Source organism: Diuraphis noxia, unplaced genomic scaffold, assembly GCF_037042655.1.
Source record: "Diuraphis noxia isolate RWA-SAM2 unplaced genomic scaffold, SU_Dnox_SAM2 contig0002, whole genome shotgun sequence".
In the NCBI taxonomy this organism is placed as follows: Eukaryota; Metazoa; Arthropoda; class Insecta; order Hemiptera; family Aphididae; genus Diuraphis; species Diuraphis noxia.
In genome coordinates this window covers 39,851,061-39,869,110 of record NW_028301712.1, presented here as the reverse complement: position 1 = coordinate 39,869,110, position 18,050 = coordinate 39,851,061, and the positions used below count along the sequence as shown (strand labels likewise).

General features: G+C 31.1%; 1 protein-coding gene across 1 annotated transcript in view; it reads left to right on the top strand.

Moving 5' to 3' along the window:
• The window catches only part of LOC107169996 (protein Wnt-5b-like), a 66,260-nt gene that overhangs the window by 42,286 nt on the left and 5,924 nt on the right, over window positions 1–18,050 (top strand). Inside the window, exons 4-5 of the mRNA XM_015519975.2 lie at window positions 1,635–1,746; window positions 3,359–3,461. Of these exons, the coding sequence (XP_015375461.1) occupies window positions 1,635–1,746; window positions 3,359–3,461 (215 nt within the window). The remainder of the gene's footprint in view (window positions 1–1,634; window positions 1,747–3,358; window positions 3,462–18,050) is intronic.

Here is an 18,050-nt window from a genome sequence, read left to right as displayed (position 1 = left end):
TTTTAATATAATAATATGATATAATATTCCTGCAACGTTGGTGTTACGGCCGACGCCGATGAAGACTTGCAGCGACCTCCTGTTGCAGTTATATTGAACACTGTACTGCGGTGAGAAAGCCACGTATCAGCTCGATTAGCTTCCGGAATAATACATAAATTATATATAAATATTATATATTATTGTAATATTAATTAGCTCATACCCCGTAATGATTAACCACGTAGTCCGGACGTGGTTATTTCGAGTAATAATAAGTGTTAAATAAAATTTTTTTTTTAAAAACCTATTAAAAGTACAATCCATTTATTTTATAGAATCGGTCCTCATCTACATAGGTATAGGTTCAAAATTTTACAGTAATTTAAAAAAAAAATGTATAGCTAATAATAATATCTATTATGAAGCCGAGACTTTGGGAATCCACGATGGAATGGAGATCTACGTTTTTCAGTATTATAAAAGTACATAATATTCAAAATATCCTAAATCAAAATTATAGTTGTCAATAATACTTATTATAGCCGGGGCCAGTCAAAAAAGTGCTAAGACGAGCCTCATAACTTGTGTACTTAATAATTATAGCTATGTACAAAATATTTGGGTCCATGCCGCGATTAATTATCGTCATCCATAATTTTGTATCTATAACACTCGACGATAATACTACTTATAATAAGTGTTTTGTGAAAGCGATTAACAATATTTATTAACCGTTTATAATATATATGACGTGCGTACGCGTATATATATATATTATATATATACAACCTTGTATTCTTGTGTATATACGCATATAGGACAGAATAAAAGTTACTGCCTGACAATATACAACGTCGGGGGAAATATTCATTTAGACAACTGTTTCCGCGCAGTCTAATAATATTATTAAATCACAAATAATATGTAGATTACCTACCTATAATAGGTATAATATGTTATTTAGAAATATGAGATATTACGCGTGTAGGCAAATTCTTTTTATTCCGTATGGGTAAATAATGTCTTTTGAGTTTTGACTGAAATTACGATTAGTTATTTTATTTTAACTTATTATACTATATAACTAAACCCATAACTCATAAGCGATGTAAAATACAAGAAACCAAGATGAATTTTGAGTCTGAAAACAACCATCATTTAACATACAAATTTGAAAACATTAGATGGGCAAATTATGAATAATTCTTGACCAAGGAATATTATTGAATTTAAAAATTCTATGACGGGTATATTAATAATACACAACAAAATATTGAATAATTATTTATGACATTTCATATCATGAATAATGAAACGTTAAACCGGACTTCAAATAATTGGATAAAGAAAAAAAATTAATTTGATTTGTATTGAATAAGATATGTATATATAATCTTAATACGAGTATATACATTATTGGTAATGATAGAATATATTTTAGAAAATATTATCTTTACGTACCTACATGTAATCAAAATATACAATCACGTTGTATTATAGATGTCTTAAGTCTAAAACAAAAAACTGGTTAGTGGTTACTGATAGGTACATACTATGATGCTTAGTGATTTTAACGCTAGTTTATAAGGTACAAAACTATCTGGTAAATAATTAATATGTCTATTGTTAATATTTATTTTTGTTGTATTTAGATTCACCAAAGTGTTTTTGGACGTTAAGGAGAAGGAAAAACGGTGGAAAAAGGGATCTCCGGAACAAGGTCGAAACTTGATGAACCTGCACAACAACGAGGCTGGCAGAAGGGTGAGGAGTTCATCTTGTAATATAATAATTAGTAATACACCGCATCTGTATTATTAAACGCAAGAAAAGCGAAGTGGGCAGGAATATCGCTCACGTATATAATTGCATATTATAATAATTTATTATTACCCAAGTTATACAGTCTCACACTCACGTGTGTACTGGGTAGGGCCCCGTAAGATTGCTACCACACTAAATGCATGCAATGTGGTAATTTTCAAAAAGATCCCGCGGTAGCTGGCAAGCTATTATTACGTGTGCGGTGTATTTTATGTCTAATCATTTTTAACCAATTTGTCTTTTTAATATTGGTACTTTCCATATGTGCTTAGACGGCCGAAATCTGTGGTCATTGGCTTGTAGGTAGGTACCTATCTACGGTTGCAGAGGTCATGCATTCAGTGGATTCGAAAAAAAAAATAATAATAAAATAAATATTGTTTGTAATCAAAACTTAAAAATAGGTATTAGACTTCGTGTTTCTGAACATATATTATAATCAATCTATTCTAGTTAAATTTTGCTTTTTAACAGATAATTTTAGTAAATTATTCATACAACCTACAAAACTAAGTTATTTATAAATTTATTCGAGAATACAATTTGGTAATGTATAAAACACGCGATGTTGGAGCTGTTCTGCAGTGTTTCTATGAACGGTTTTTCAGATAATTATTTTCGCTTAATTGGACAGTTATATATATAAAAATAAAATAAAGCATATGTAGTATATTGCAGAATTTAATTTGTATATTTATTGAACAAAAACTAACTTGCAATTTCGCATATTTCATTTGAATGATAATTCTTGTTTGTACATTTTAATGAGCTTAGTTCAACTATCTAAAAAAAAGTATGATTCATCGATGCTTATGTGTCGTTGGTTTTTGTTCGCTATTTCTTTATTTAATTTATTTTATGTAAAAAAATTTGACAAGCATATTGTGTAAGATACTAAGATAATTTGATATTGTGCATAAGTATATTATATATATAGTTGAAATATTATCTACGTTGAATTATGTCTAAACGTTACAATGTACATAATGGACAAATTATAAATAATCTTCACAATATACATGTTGACGTCATTTAAGTCTTTCAAATTCATTGATCACTAACACTTAATAAATATGTCCTGTTTGTTTTTATATTAAATAATATTGTACTATATTATTTGAACTATAATTTTCGGAGTAAATAGCAATTGAGATGTTTTCTTTATTATGATTAAAATATAGATTTTAATATATTCAATATGTTATATAGTCTATAGATATGAAGACGATCTTTTTTTTATATATAGTACCTATATACTCTACACTGAGTAAGAAACTAGTGTCGTAGAGTAAGAGCAATTATTATTTAGTGACAATAAATTAGGTAGATAAGTAAAAAAGATTAAATTATAATGATAATAAGAAAAATCAAAAACATAGTTTAGTTTAATAAAATTGAATATAATAATATAATATTTAATATACCTAAAAAACTCATTATCCATTCTTAGTATCAAATATCTTTATATTCTAAAAAAATGTGACGTATTATCAATGTTTATTTCTAGCATTTTATTTTTGTTTGTTTTTGATATAAATTTTATCTTATACAGGCCGTGCTCAAGAAGTCTAGAGTCACGTGCAAATGCCACGGCGTTTCCGGTTCATGCAGTTTGATTACGTGTTGGCAGCAGTTACCGTCTATTCGCGAGTTGGGTAAGTACATGCCTAGTGCCTGGCCACCAGCCGGGAGAGTTTATATCATAATTTGTAATACTCTAATTACGATTTTACACTTCATATAAAAGTAACAAATTGTTACTTGACGGAAATTAGAAATTCGATCGACAATAATGACGATGTCATCGACGGAAACTGGTCCTTTGTACCAAAGCTTAAAGTTGTAGTAATATCTCTAGTAGTAGCAGTAACTAGTAGTAGTTGTAGTAGTAGTAGTTGCTCACGGGCTCGTTTGGGAAAGCCGAGGTGATTGCTTGCTCAACCTCTTCAGATGTTTTTACTTCATCCAGGCCAAAAACACCAACATTTATTGTCTGTTCTAGGATGATGGCGGATTTATTTTTTCGACATTACCAGAATTTCTATCCAATTCCACCAGAAGGTGGCCAGCTTCTGTCTTAAGCATTGACATAATCTCATCAGACCATTCTTTCAGAGTCGGTTCCTCCCTGACCCTTTTAAGCACATCGACATAAGATAATGGTTCCTGCATTAACTATCACTGCTGGTACTTTTTTCTTTATTGTTCTATTTGATTTTTTCTTTAGGACTTTAGTTCAGGGTTCTTCAACAAAAGTAGCTGTCTCCCCGCCATTAGTCATCTGATTCTCTCTTGGTCTATTAGTATCGCTCGCTGTTAATTCGCTAATCTTACGATCTTGTTCGATCAGTAAGTTTTTTATTTCCTTAATTTCTTCTGAGAGCCTGTCATTCCCTTTTTCCGTACCTTTGTCCAACTTCACCACACCACTATTGCCTGATTCTTTCCCTACTAAGAGTTTCATCCACTGTGATGTAGCTTCAAGTCGCTCTTTGAGTGCCTCAATAGCATATCTATTCTGTGCGCGTCCATTGCTTCGGCTACTGCCGTTTCGACTAGTTTCGGCACAGTTCTGGCTGCCCTAACCTGCTCCAACATCGTATTGAATTCACGCGATCAAAGTATTCTCCCTCCATCATTTTTTTAGAATCTTCCATTCTTTTGAGCCAGCCCTCTACTGATATAGGAAGTGGCCCATTACTTTTCGTCATTCCTGGCTTGGTCGCTAACAGTTTTTCTGCAAGCCTGGTGTGAGGACCCCACTAGATTCTTCTTCAGAATTCATTAAAAAAAAATTAAAAAAATATCGTTGGAGGATTATATATATATATATATTATGTATAATTGAATGTTTAGTATTAGGGAAATGTGTTTGTGTATAAAGTTAATTGTGATGGAAATAAAAGATAGTGGCTCGACGGGAAAAGCAAAGCTAAGGCAGTTCTCCCCTAAGTTTGGCGATAATAAGATTAAAAAAAAGTAGTAGTAGTACTGTAGTAATAGTAGTAGTAGAAGAAGTAGTAGTAATCGTAAAACGGGAAAACGCAAAGCGCCGTCGTTTGGTTCAGATTACAATGATTATTATTGTTATAAAGGATCGACGTGAGTACGTCATGATGACTGATGATGTATTGATGTCTAATATATAAAATAATTATACGCATCCGTTCTCGGCCACACGCGAGACTCCCAACAATAATGGAGTCTGAACGGTTTTTTATGTGTTATTTCTGTTCAATTTAATATATATATACATAGGTGTTTATCCGCACGGTATATGTACCTAATATTATAATGCATAAAGTGATACGGATAGAGTACCTACGCATATAGGATATAATATTATATAATGTTGTGTTTCGGGAACCTGTTTGACACCATCACCACCATCAGTTGTATAATATATTATATATATGTATATGGTATAAACGACAATAGTATTATATTATATTAGTTGTATATCATATGTGTATATATATATATTATAATATGGGAAAGTATAATATATTATTCCTAAGTGTATTGGCTAATACTAATTAGTATAATAATATTATTATGGTGGGAACAAATATATCGGCGGCAACACGCGTGTGGTGGGCGCGTGTGTTGTAGTGGTGTGACGGTGGCAGGCGGGTGGAGAGGCGGCAATTAATAAAATCCATTAGGTCGCCAAGTAGACAATTAATCACCAGTATTGTGCGTAGGTACGACATTCCAAGACTCATCTCGGTACTCTCCACCGTTGCTAGACACCAGGCGTACGAGTATATAATATGGTTTGCCGTTTTTTCTCCTCTTAACATGTAAATCCGTATATTTATGTGACGTTTTGATTTAAAGGTCTTCCGTCCTTGGACGGCATTGGAGTGGTATTTATTATTACTATTATTATTATTATTATTCACGAGCTACGAGAATTATTACGCGCGGGTCGCCGAATACCGAATCAACTGATGCTGCTGCTGCTAGCGGTGTAGATACAAAATATATAGCATCTGCTGATGCACCTATAGGTATACCTTTCGGAGATTTCCGATGTTCCATCAGTTAAGGAGATTTTTAATATTGTTGTGAGTCATCCTAGGCGGGAGACTCGCGCGGAGGTCATTCGCGACGAGATAGCAAGTGACCGAGACACATAATATTATCATTACAGTATTGTAAATATAATATATTTTAATAATATTGTAATGTATACGTGCGATACCGAAAGTGAATCCCAGGATCGTACAAATAACCGGTACGTGCCTCACACAGCATTGCTTCGGTGTATTTGATATTCATATAATATTATAATATTGTGTATCGTGTGTTATATGAACGTGGCTGCTGACGACACCGGAAACGATATGAAAGGATGGTGATCACTAGTCCTTCTAATGTAATTTTTATCGGAATAGGTTCGGCACGCGTTAAATTATTACTGTTGAACGCGCTGCGTAAGAAATGTTTAATCGAAATGAGCACTCGTCCGTGGCGGTGAAACGATAATAATTTTCTAAATTTATAAAATGGTCTAAAAACAATTATAACCATAAGATTCGTTTAAGGATGATAAGTAGGGAATGCTTTTTAAATTTACAATACTATACAATTTTTAGATTACTGAGCTACGATTTTAGGAATCTTAGGTAGGTAATTATGTACGTTTTGGATACAAACTGTTTTTTTTTTAGAGAAGACGATTCCTACAATCCTCCAAAATCGTTTTGTTTTATCTTAGGGTTTTGGTTGGTTTCTGGAACTAAATTTAATATAATATTTATGGCTTCATTGTGTTTTGCTCGGTTTTTTTTTTTTTTTTTGAAGAAGAAGAAATTGGTTTTTCCGGGGTTACATTTTTTTGAATACCCACTTGAAATTCTTTGTAATTTGATGGGTGGCTTTCAGACGGAGGGTGCATTTTGCTGGCAGTTCACAATATTTAAGACAAAATGTATAAGTATGGAAATACTGGAAATAGCTAAAGCTGGCTTGCTATTACAGTATACATATATAGTATATTTTACATTCATAATCCATATACATGTTCGTAATCGTGCACTGCAGGGTTAGTTTTTTAATTTCAAGGACTCATTTTTTCCCTCTTTCACAAAGTGAATTTAATTTTAGATATCACTGATGCAGGATAAAGCTAAAAAAGAGGTAGAGGCAGCTGAAGTGAATAGTTGTCGTATTATTGTTATGTACGATATTGTAGGATGTAAATTACGAAAGACTAATGTTTCCTAGATAGAATATAGAAATTTTCTAGGAATTTTATAATAGCCCGAAATGAATCTGACTTCGGCAGATTCAATTTTATATTTTGAGAGTGAGGGGCAAATATAGAAATTATTTATTAATTTCGGGGGGAGGTACAAAAAATAATTATTATTTCAATACTTCCTCTTAAATTCTTATTAGTTACGCCCGTACCAACCATACATTTCGGGGAGAGAACCTCCCCGCCAATCCCCTAAATACAGCACTGCACTGCTGAGAATAACTTATATTTACAAAGAAATTCAGTTTTAGGTATAATTTTTTAAATTTGTTTTATGATAAAATTTTAAAACTGAAGTGGGAAGTTTTGAATTTTTGAAAATTTGATTAAAATAGTTAGTTATTTTTTTAGAATATTTGGTACTGATTCCATGTTATTTTCATGTATATCAATATCACAAAGTGATAATTTGGCATATCGATAAATTTAAAATTTTTAGTTCAAGAAAATTGCTCTGCTGATGAATTAAATTAATTAATTTAAGTCAGTTTTTGCAATTTAAGCTCAGTCTATTCCTTGCAAACATATCGATATAAACAGAATTTGTTTATGCATTAGAATTAATGACTTATTGTATCTTTTGCTTGTTCATAATTTTAATTGGAGTGTAGCCGCGGGTTGCATGATTTATTATATCGAGCTATTTGTAACTATTAGTTATTAGTTATTAGTTATTATTTATTACGTATAAATTATAGTTAGTTGATAATTAGTAGACTACCGCGCAGTTTATTGCTAAATGGTAGCAACCTTTTTCAAAAGAGGTTAGAGGGCGGGTAATTAACGATTTTTAGTAGAGCAGAACTAGTTTATAAAATAAAACAGAAAAAAACTGCGTAATTTATTTTATATTACGGTAAAAATAAAAATAATATAACGGACTGAAAAATTACGATGCACAGAGATCAGTAGCGAATGTAATATGCTAGTTGTATAAGTTTAGAGAATCCTCGATATAACTAGTTAAAAACATTAAATTATTTCTTTTTTATGCATAACAATTTTTTTTATTATATTCTATATTTAAATAGACTTATATAGATTGATTATTCGTATAGATATAATTATAATCATCTCATTAACATAATGTGCCTACTGTTTTTACTATATAATTAACGATTGATAAAACAGACATATACAATAATAATAATATAATATAATATTTTAATAAATAAAATAAAACATGTAATTCGTTTTTAGCATTTTGGAAGCAGTGGCTCTCACCAAAAGCACCGACTAGTTACGCTAAACTTAACCTGATATGTTTGCTCATCACACGCATTTACTAGTATAGGGTATAATTCATTTTAATGTACCTAATAGGTACCTATATAGATATGTGCACGGGCGCCGGCTGTGGAAGTTTGTGTTGTATAGGTATTATACGATTATACTTATTGTATCGATACTAAAACAAGAAAAACAAATTAACGTACATTATCGGGAGAGAGTATTATTATTTTTGTTATATTGTTTTTATTCGTTTCGACGGTTTAAAGAAAAACGGTTACGGAATCTTAAAAAAAAAAACGTGTGTGTACTGTGTATACAGAATACAGATTACAGTTTTTCATCGACACAGTTTATTGTTTTATGTTATAACATTGATAAAAAGAAAAAAATTTCAAGTGAACATTAAACATAACACATTTATATACTGGAGTCTGATATATAGGTGTACAGTTGAGTTTTATTTATTGTTATTGTTATTGGGCACTTACCGTCGATGCCGCGATATTGATGCATAATGTTAATTATAGATATTGTCGCTTGAAAGTTGAAATCATATACAATTTAAGTACCTATCCATACGTTTGATAATTTATCCGGATGTCCTACATAATAATATAGTTACTTAGATCGGATAAATGTGTGTCAAATGACTCAAATGGGTGTTTGAGACCACTCAGTGGCGTGGTGTGGAATTATCAGTGGTATAAGCACTAAGCAGTCAAAAATTTTACCTACCCATACTTATAATTCATTTTTAGTAGGTATCCCTAAAAAGCTGAAAATTTATTTTATGGTTTTTGTTTACAAAAATTACGTAACTGCATCATATAACATTTTTTATAAACAAAAATTATAAAAGCCATAGTCACTGGTTGATGACAGTCCCTGCAGTAGTACATTGCCGTATACCAACAAAATAAGTAAAATCATTGATTTTATAATCAATGGTAAAATAAATAAAATTATGTCAATTAAAATTATGTTGGTTGGTCATTTAATGCTTTTGAAAATTGCATATACGTCAGTACTACCATCTTATAAGTTTCCATATACTAATTCCAATGCAATTATTTTTATACTATAAAAGTATAAACTGTAATATAGTCCCATATACAAAATAGGAAAGGTAATTGGAATCGCCACACGCTGTCTCGTCGACGTATATTTATCATATTTATAGAAAATGCGTTGTTGAACTTTTTGAGTGTGTGTGCGGGGTCAGGAGGCATTTTATCAAGTATTACAGTGATAATCGGCTTGTCATCAAGAATTTAATTATTGAATTTTGAAATTATATTGTTGAACGGTTACAACTTAAATTGTAAGTAACGCTTACACTGTTTATACGAGTATATATGCACGCCATACCACGACCACTCTAATATGTTTATAAAATATCTATTAAAGTGACACAACTGTATATTAGTATGATATCGAAAGAAACAATCAAACTGGAATTGGTGATTCTCGGTCGATATTGTTTTTGAACGACTCCCCATCATTATCGTTCGATACATTTTTACAAATTTGGCTGCAGCATAATGCATACACAGTAAAATATGTCATATACGAACACAATATAAGTACCTAACCAAATGCCTAGTTTTGTCGTTAATTTGTTGTTGTTGTTGTAATATATATTTTTTAAATATTAACCGTATAATCGTATGCAGTCCGTTACAGTTCGTGAAATTTCGCCACGGGCATTTCCTCTCACGCGTATGCATATCTTCATAATATTATATAGTGCTTTGCGACGGGATCAAAAACGAACGAGCATAATGACGTATAGGACTGGATAAGGGTGTCGAAGTATCCGGGAAGAAACAATTGTTCAGTCGATTCAATATGCGTAATCACTGTGCTTTTGTTACGTAAAAAACTGCGGGTTTTATATTATGCATAATATAATAATAATATATGCGTGTATGTGTACACTCGTCCTTTTTAAACGTGTATATATGGGCATAAAACAACTAATAACAACTATTACCGCTTATATATACATCGCGGTGACCGCTGAGATTGAGAATATATTATTATTTATCCCTATACAGGGTGATTTTTTTTATCATGAACCACTCATTATTTCAAAAAGTACCAATGTTTTTGAAAATATTTTTTTACAAAGTTTTATGTTGTTAAAAAAACAACGTTTTTATTAAAAAAAATATGTTTTTTAATATTTTTTATCCTTATAATTTTTTAAGTTTTTTACTTGTTTGAATGACAACCTAGAGTTTTAATTTCATATTCCAAAGCAGAATATTTTTCTAAGTATTTTGATACGTAAAAATCGAATTTTGGACGAGTAGTTTATGAGTTATAAGTATTCAAAGTTTTGATTGTCGGAGTGGAGTGTTACGGGGTTACCCCTCAAAATGTTTGTCCATTACTCCGCTTGTCTAAACTTAAAATACTTATAAGTTATCTCATATATACATGTATATATGTATTTACTTTTTGTTGCCGACTAATACAAAGTAAATTCATAATTTTCAAACAAAACTCATGCCTTTGTGTGATTATTCTTATATCGTGTACAGTCCACTATCTGTCAGTCGAGTTAAATAGCTATAGCTTGCTGTTGTACATGGATTTAGATTAAATGTAGTCAAAATATATAAATTAAATTGTATGTTTACGATATGGGATCGACTGTTAATTTATCTTAAAAATATGTTTCCTTTAGGTACATAATAGTTATAGTTTTGTGATGTAGTAGGCACTGTAGGTATACAAGTTTTAATTTTGAAACTTTGGTAATCATATATTCGAAAATTGTCAAACGACAAAATATCGAAAACGAAATATAATTATATAATTATACACTTATACCATATTTAATTGTAATCATCACGTTTATAGCATACATCGTAATTCATTAAAAAAAAAGTAATCGAATCATATATAGCAACAATATGGATCGATATTTATTTATTGTAGGTATTACCTATATACGATCGGATTCAGTTACAAGCTATAAGCTATATAAGCTATACACTGTACGTATATTGGTTTAAAATTTAAATCTTTAAAATTGGCAACTAAATTTAAAAATCCTGAGTTTTGAAATATCGAATAAATTATAAATATATTGGAACTGACAATTGTTGACTGAAAGTTTTAAATTGTTGTAAGGTGGTTGGACTCCACAAGTCACAACCCGTATGTGGGTTGTCACTTGTTACAACATTGCAGAAGTACAAAATATATACTGCAGGTGTATAAAATATGACAACCCGTCTTCGCCCTTCGGAGGCGAAAACTATATACATATATGTATATAAATGCCACGTCGACGAGAATTCTCTATTTATAGGTAATATAGGTATATAAATTGTGTGACGGGGTGGTAGACTGGTTGAAGTCTGAGTGGTCAATGACGATTGCATAATAATTCCGATCGTTTAGTTTACCTAAGCCTTACAAATCCTGTAGCCCGCCGAATTTTTTATGTGGCTCAGAAGCTTATTGAGCCGATACGTAAAAGAATACTATTTCAAAATGATTTTCAACTTTTCAACTTCAAATAATTGTGTTCGAGATGACAAGCCGTGTGCAATTAACGTGATTGCGATAAGGGGACGGTCATCTTTTTAGTATTTCTACTATAATTTTTATCTTTTTATAATCTCTTCATCGATAAACAACTAAATTATAACGATTTGGAATTTTGGGCCCGCGTAATATTTCAAAAATTCATATGTGGCCCAAATAAAAAATAGGTCGAGTATGGCCGGTTTAACCTATACACGTAAAGACATTCGTCGAGGGTTTGCAGCGATTCTCTTATTATTATATAATATATCCGATGGAACACGGTGACTGCAGCCGAAGACAATTTGTTGTAAACGGACTTCACTGATGACGCGTCTCGCGCCTCGCGTGAAACGTGGACACGTGGTCACTGGTCATAGTATACCTATGGTTTTATACCGCGGCGGCCGAGCTAGCAACTATATTCAAGTATAGTATTATTATTAATATATGTACATAGCTTACTACATTCCGCGTCTGCTCTGCACAGGTCCGTCTGTATACACAATATATTATTATCGCTTTGATATCCCAAATCGATACGCGATGATAATACCTCTATATATACACCACACCACCGAGCTGGTCTGGTTTTTACTTTTATTTTTTATTATCCTCTTTTAATTTAATTTATTACACTAGCCACCGCGATGACGATGGCGGCGGCAGCGGTTTCTAGTTCCGCAACATTGCCTTTGATCGACCCGCGAAAAGCGGAGAACGTATTGGTTATATACGTCGTAGGTATATAATATACATAATATACGTGGTGTATATAGCTGGTATATAAAAGCCGGTCGTGAATATTTGTCTTATTCAAAGTTCACGATATATGTATACAAACAACTCAAACACGTATATAATACGGTACGTGTATTTTAATACCGCGCATTATTGTAAACATGGAATTTCGGTCATATATATATATATATACTGCCGCCGAATTCAGTATTAGTATTATAATAATAAGAAGCATATTATTATGTATATACATTATACGTTTCGGGATGTATATATAAACCGTCTTCGACGCGTGTTTGTGTATTTTACACGAGTTTTATCCAAATACAATTTTAATGTACCTTCGTAAGTCGGATTTATTTCATAGGCATATCGCGCCCTTATTTATATATATATATATATATATATATATATATATATATATATATATGTATAATAAGTAGCGTTATTATAGTTTGACGAATATAATATATCACCTGAAGCGATTTATAATAGTATACGAAGTAATGGGTATGGATACCAACGTATACCTGCACGATGTTATAATATTAATATTGTTTGCCCCGAGCTGTAAGATGTCGTGTGTCTATACCTAAGCACATGGCACATATTGACTACTACCGAACACGACCATATAATAATAATATATCAAAATAATCAGTACTGGACCTATATAATATATATATATATATATATACATATAATTGACTCATATTGACGTGAGTACTCAGTATAGATAGATATGTAAAAATTAAAATTATTTAAAATTGCAGTATTCGTATTAAGATATATGAATTAATGTCTTAATAAATGTTGAATACATTATTATTACCATTAAACATTCATAGTTCATGCGCATCATGTACTATTCGGTTTTTCATTGTTTATTTTATTGATTCGAAAGTTATATTCAGTTCAGGTATAGTCGTATAGGAAAATTACTGAATTCCTGGAGTTTTGTTTTTAAGTTTATTTAAAATTGTACCAACGAAATAATTTATTACAGTAGAAAATCATACTATGTAAAAAAGTAATAATTCAAGATTTAAAAAAAAGTTTGTTAGTACCTACATAATTAAAATCTAACGTTAAAATAAACCTGACAATTGAATAAATTGTAAATGAATAATGTGTTATTTATAAAAATTTGGTTCTTGGATATAGGTTTTAATGGTAGGCTATTCAATGCTGCAGTAAAAATGTTAAATGTATACTTGTTGGTTAATATTATGTATATAGGTACCTACCGCTGTCATTATTATATTATTATATGTATTTAAGACAAAACTGGATTTCTGATACGATGATGAATGTCTTTATACAATATAATAATATATTATATAGATGACTAACATATATGATGTTAGAAGTGGCTTTAGCGTAAAGAAGACGTGTTTTTCATAAGCTATAAATTGTTTGCATTTTAATAATAGTAGCAGCTATTCGTATATCCTACTGTATGTGATTTCACAGTTGTAAACGGCGTTTATTCAAACACTTGTAACAATAAGAGTATAATATATATAAATATGTATATTACATAAAATTTTAAAATTACTTTTTAGTGTATTTTATACGAGTGTGTTAAAGTTTTAGAACGAAACTGTTTACATAAAGTCGACTGGTTTGTACCGAAAGACTACGTGGGTGTCCGCGGGGTTCTATACATTTGCTTCAAAATCCTACTACCACGCTTTGTTAATAATAGCCGAAAAAGAAAGTTTTCTTAATGTAATAAATGTTTAATCCTGAGAATAAATCTGTCTAAACTAAAATATTGCATCTCCCGTGGGTGCTTTTTCGCAACACAAATATTTACAAGTATGAAATATATATTATAATTTATATTATTATGTATATACAATATACATAGTAAGTAGGTAGGTAGCTAATAACAAGCACCATACTATCAAGATTTATTATAAGGGGCACATAATGATAAAATTTGAGAACGAAACAGAGTACCATTGGAATGGACACCGCACAATCAGGCAAAGGGCCTATATGAAGACCTAGGAAAAAGTCGATTGACGTGATTGAAGAATGTTTAAAAAGTATAAATTCTAAGAATTGAGGAATGAATTTATGAATAGAGGCAATCCGAAATAGATTTAAATTGTGAAGGGTATAGTAATAGCGGCAGAAACTCTTATAAAGTAGGGTTGGATGTATGTTTAAATACATTAACGTATAGACTGCATATTAAAATATACTAAAATTGTTTACGGTTTGGAATTAGGTATATTGCAATAATTGTTGAGAGCGGGGAACGGGGAACGATAATATTTTGAACTCGTTTATCCTTATTACGCATTAAATATTATTCAGAGATGTTTGATTATGATATGATATAACTATTATATAGGGATTATAGTATTATATTTAATACTAAATTTTATTGATACCTGCAGTATAGTATACGTTTGCAAGTAGAATAATTGTAATTAAAATCTTCAATTTATGCTTGAAAGTAAAATCGGGAAAATTTATGGCGGTAGTAAAATATACTTTTATGATTTGCGTACTTGAACACTCGTTATATAACTTTTAAATATAAATTTAAAGCACGTATACGTTGAATTATTATTTTGAAAAAGATGTTTTTTCTTCTATTCTATTCACTAATTTCATCAAGGTGGTCCGAAAAAATAAATACATTTCTAACATTCTTACACATTCTGTACCTACCTTTGTATTTATATATATACAAAATTCGTGTTCACCCGTAGTCATATTGCAGGGGTAAAACATAAAATAAATCAATTTTTGGTCTTCCTCTAATCATTCGATCAATAATTATAATTATAGTTACCATATTTTTAATGAATATTTAAGTGCCAATGGGTACAGGTGTATGAGAAAAGACCAGCTGGCGGCCCCCCTCATATGCAGGTAATGATGATTGTGATAACAATTTCAAACATGGCTTATTTTACTCAGAAGACATATGCATTATGCGCAATTAAAGGGGTGCTACGGAAATCTAGGGATCCCCCAAAATATTTTAGGGTATAGGAAACATAGTTCGTTAAAATTAATTGGGAAAACTAAAGAACTTAAATTATATTAAAATATATGTTCTCTCGTCTTATTATTCACGAAGCTGGATGCAAATTATGTGTTCCGATATAGGTAAGTATTGAAAAGTGAAAACTATGATTTCACCAGCTTTCAGTCATCACATTCGTTATAAGTGGTTTGGGTACCTATTTAATTCATACTAATTTATTAAAAAAATTCAACGGTTATCTGTAGTTGACAATAGTTATTTTATTAGCTTATATAAAGTTATAACACTATATATATATATATATAGCAAATTAGCAAGGACAATTGAGTAAACCAAAAAATTAGTGAAAACTTATTGAACTTTACAAGCGATTTCCAGTATATCACATCAAATATCCTATGTCTAAAAACTAACAAAAAAATGCTCATTAAATTATATTACTCACATAATTATAAAACCATTTAAAATCATAATTGTTTAACCAACACATTACTCACTTTATTCTGAATCAGAAAAAAATTTTAAACAGTTTAGATGATCAAATTTCAATTTTTGTCATTTTCATAATTTTATTACGCGAATAAATTCATAAAAAACGATAAGATATGAATAGAATATTTTTTATTTTTTTTTTTATTATAACACCGCGGCAACTAAGGCCATTGGGAATGGGGTAGTACTGTAGGTTCTTATGGAACTGTAGGTTGGTTTTACACGTGGGTGAGAGTTTTGGCAGAATTTCTATTGGGGCACCCGTAGGTTTCTGCCATTCCCCAGATTGTGGGAATGGGGGATGGCGGCACTTGTTCTCCGGACACCGTGACTTGCCCGGAGGAAAATGCCGCCCGATGGTCGAGGATCGAACCCGGTCCGGCTGAGCCACAGCCGACGCGGTAGACCACTCGGCCACCTCGTCCCCCGAATAGAATATTATTATATACTATAATCGTTGTTGTTACTCCTAATATCTTGAATAAATACAGTACTTATGTTAATATTTAAGATTGATTAAATATACTACATTAATCATATATTATATTTAATTAATCGTCATTCGTATTAATTAAGTTATGTTATAAACTTAAAATTATAGTATGCTAAACTAATATTAATCCATGCGAATGCGCATAGATATTGCTAATGTGGAATAGTTAAAATTATAACATTAATAACTAATAAGCATCTAAACCAAAACTTCCTTGAATGCTTGTCTACAGCCTGTCGGCCTGGGCTCGATTACTATGCTAAGTATTTGGACGTCGTTGGGACGTTTACGTGAAAAATATTTACGTCTCGACTCGTCATGGTGTTTGCATAATATGAGGAGGACACTTGAGGCGCGAGAGTTAACGAGCGGACGTACCAGACAAGTGTCACCCGTAGCAGTGACAATATTATAACACTAAAATATAATATTATACCTACTTGATATAAGCAGACGGACTGGTCATACACAATAGATCGTGCAAATGGAAGGACTAGTACATATATATATATATATACGTTAATAGTATAATATACATGTACATAGGTATATGTATTGTATATACAGACACGTGGTTTATATATGTATATGATATATACGAGCAGCGAGTGATGTATGAGTCTGTCGTCGTCGACGTAGGTCTGAAGTGTAGTATCTATGTATATAATGTTATAAAGTATGAGGTACCTCTAAATATAGTGAAATACGCACAGAGAGGGATAAAATGAAAGAGGTGTTATAATGATGACGATTACGTCCAAGTGGCGAACAAACTCTAGTGTCGCCGCCATCAAAATAATATAATATATAACGTCATATTATTATTATTTTTACTACTACTACAGTACTACTACTTCTACTATAGGTACTAATATACTATTATAGATATATCTTGTACATGATCTATCGTATTATTAGGTATACATGAACATCATCAACATACCATATATATGCAATATGCATCATTACAGTGGGGTTCACGCGAGTCGATGCCCTTTTATTCTCGGTAATTTAGATTTAGCGTTTTGCCTACACAATAATATACCATACATAGGTATAAGATGTGATTATTTTAAGTTTTGACTAGTGCCTAAATGTTATGTTACATTGACATATTTGAAAATTGTCTTACTTCATTTACTTTTTCGCCATTTTATTTGTTACGATGAACCACTATAACAGAATTGTTGTTTTTAAATAACATTTAAAATACATAATATATGATTTTGTGAAAATGTTGATGTGCTATATAGCATGTCATCTGCAAGTATAGACTTATTTTATAGAGTGGTGGACTAGCCAATTCGCTGGATACTAATATTGTGGATACTTACCTATTCGTGTAATCTTATAGTTTTACTTAAGCTTAAAGTACTACTTTTTGTATTTGTATAACGCAGCTTATATTTTAACGGAAGTAATACAAATGACCTATTTGTTATTTCATTCAATATTCGATATCATTGAGA